General features: G+C 46.5%; 1 protein-coding gene across 1 annotated transcript; it reads right to left on the bottom strand.

Annotated features, from left to right (window-relative positions):
- Positions 1 to 311: 311 nt before the first annotated feature.
- On the bottom strand, positions 312 to 2,442 carry LOC104525229 (ankyrin repeat and SOCS box protein 13-like; the record flags this gene model as incomplete). The annotated part of the gene is made up of 3 exons (XM_010168316.2): positions 312 to 462; positions 1,517 to 1,704; positions 2,421 to 2,442. Coding segments are annotated over 3 exons (361 nt in total), but the record flags the coding sequence as incomplete, so codon positions are not given.
- Positions 2,443 to 2,800: the final 358 nt, after the last annotated feature.

Raw genomic sequence — 2,800 nt, 5'->3', positions numbered from 1 at the left:
TGGGTCCCTTCCAACTCACAACATTGGATGAGGATATTTAAGTCCTCATTTGATGATTCTATGATCCCATATCTGTCACATGGGATAAAGCAGCCAACACAAGGGATGGCCTTATTGACCCCATAACACAACACTTTGCATTCTGCACTCAACAGGAGATGTCCAACAGCAGAAATATTTGCAAGTTGTAATGATCTGATGAACAACAACAGTTTACAGTCAATTTAAGACATTTGGCACCTACTTTTGTTAATTATTTTTCTTTTCCAAGCTGCAAATAACTGTACAGAGATAAGACCACGTGGGTTTACCATTCATGCAGGCTTCGTGGAGAGGAGATGCTGTGTAAAGGGGGGGGTTCACCTTGGCGCCGTGGGACAATAACACTTTCACACACTCTATACTACCCGAGGCACAGGCGTCGCAGAGCGGAGTGCTGCCATCGATATTCCGGGCATCCACCTTCAAGGTAGAACAAAAAACAAAAGTTATGAACCTGCAGTATCCTCGTGCCTACTTTTTATTTCTTTTAACTCTCAGAAATAGTCTGGGCACGGGAAAGGGTTGGTTGGTGCTTCCAGCAACCTGGCTTGTGCTGTTCCCATCGCTCTCGGGGCACAGAGGTACATTAATGTCACAAGTTTCTTTTCTTCGTTATATTTTCCTGCTGCTTTCTTGCTGCAGGTCACAAGCGTTGCAGCTGAGTAACAAAAAATAATTCCTCTTCTGATTTAGTCCAGACTAAGCCAAGCTGGTTGACTTTTGAGCAAGTCCAGAGGAGACCACGAGGATGATGCGAGGGCTGGAGCAGCTCTGCTGTGAGGACAGGCTGAGAGAGTTGGGGCTGTTCAGCCTGGAGAAGAGAAGGCTCCAAGGAGACCTTCTAGTGGCCTCCCAGTACCTGAAGGGGCTCCAGGAAGGCTGGGGGGGGATTTTGGCCAAGGGCAGGGGGTGACAGGACAAGGGGTGATGGCTTGAAAGTGGAAGAGGGGAGATGGAGATGAGATGTGAGGAAGAAATTGTTTGGTGTGAGGGTGGTGAGACAGTGTCCCAGGTTGGCCAGAGAAGCTGTGGCTGCTCCTCCCTGGAAGTGTTCAAGGTCAGGCTGGATGAGGTTTTGAGCAACCTGGTCTAGTGGAAGGTGTCCCTGCTGATGGCAGAGGAGGTGGAACTGGATGAGCTTTAAGGTTCCTTCCAACCCAAACCATTCTGATTCTATAATTCAACCCAGCCAGCTTTAGAAACTTGAGTCATCTAAATTAGATTTCTAGTCCCCCTGGGCTCTGTTGATAGTCAGTGAAGAGAGAGGAGGAGAAACAGAAATACTTCCAGGCAGTTATTTAAGTCCTCATCAAGCTCAAACACTCTCTGAAAAGACACCATCCTCTGCTGACTCTCAAGAAAGCCCAGGGTGATGAAGAAGAGCCTTGAGGTAGACGAGAGGAGAATCCAGATGCCAGAAATAACGTCAGACATCAAAATAAAGTTCCCAGCTATGTCAGACCCAAATACCCACCTGGGCCCCTGCAGCCAGCAGCAGTTTGACACACTGTGTTTGTCCTCGCAGGCTCGCCTCGTGCAACGGGGTGATAGAGTCGTAGGTGACGGCGTTGACGCAAGCTCCACTCTCTATCAGTTGCTGCAGCTGTAAGATTTCTCCCCGCCTGGCTGCTTCATGAACTGGTGTTCGATCAGCCCAGAAGCCTAGAGAGGAAAGAATAAATAAATAAGTAAATAAATAAAAACATACATGTGGAGCAAATGGGTCTCTGTGCTGGAGAAAAGCAGACAGAGAAGATAGGCTGGAAGCTGGAAGAGAGAGTTGGGAACGAGGAGCTTATTCCTGACCATGCACCCAACTCAGGATGAGATTTTAAATTGGATGTTTCATGTTTGTGGGTTCCTCATCAACTGCTGCCCTTGCAGGGACTGTTCCTAATGCTGGGTTCCCTTACAGGTTCTGAAATGCTTCACAGTGCTTGCTCAAAAATTCATCCAAGTCCAAACTGAATGTCCCTGCTGATGGCAGGGGGGTTGGAACTAGATGATCTTTAAGGTCCCTTCCAATCCAAACCATTCTATGATTCTATGAAACTCCAGCAGCATTCATTAGGTCCAGATTTACCCCACTGAGCTTGTAAATATTCAGCATCAGGAGTGCTGTCCCTCCTGGTGCCATCTAAATTCAGTGGAAATAGGACAACTCCAGAAAACAACTCAGCCCACCTAAAAACTATCTGCTCAAAAAGTCAATGGAGCTTCAACAACTAAGTTTCTACCTTCAATGCCTTAGAATCACAGAATTGTTTGGTTGGAAAAGACTTCTGAGATCATTGAGTCCAACCATACCTGTCCACTACTAAACCTGATCTCTGAGCACCTCGTCTGCCTGTCCTTAAAATCCCTCCAGGGATGGGGACTCAACCACTTCCTTAGGGAGCCTGTTCCAGTGTCTGAGAACCCATCAGTGAAGAAATTTTTCCTGATATCCAACCTGAACCTCCCTTGGTGTTGAACATCTACACTTACATGGGGCAAGTCTGGGCTGAGCTTCCCAGCACTAACCAACAATATCAGCTGCGTTTTGCTTTCAAGGAAGCGATGAGTAAAGAACAGCCCTGTGTATTTTGCAGGCTGCTGAGTGGGAGAAAAAGGATGATTTGCTTTATTTTTAAAAAAAATTAAACAATTTGTCATGTATTTCAGCTGCACTGACCATCTCTCTCTCCATCCCTAAACGCAGTATTTTATTTATCAGGCTAAAGCAGTAAATACCGACACAAGCCAGTGGTTGAGAAAG

This window comes from Antrostomus carolinensis, unplaced genomic scaffold (assembly GCF_000700745.2).
Source record: "Antrostomus carolinensis isolate BGI_N321 unplaced genomic scaffold, ASM70074v2 scaffold45675, whole genome shotgun sequence".
Classification (NCBI taxonomy): domain Eukaryota; kingdom Metazoa; phylum Chordata; class Aves; order Caprimulgiformes; family Caprimulgidae; genus Antrostomus; species Antrostomus carolinensis.
This window is presented reverse-complemented; position numbering and strand designations above follow the sequence as displayed.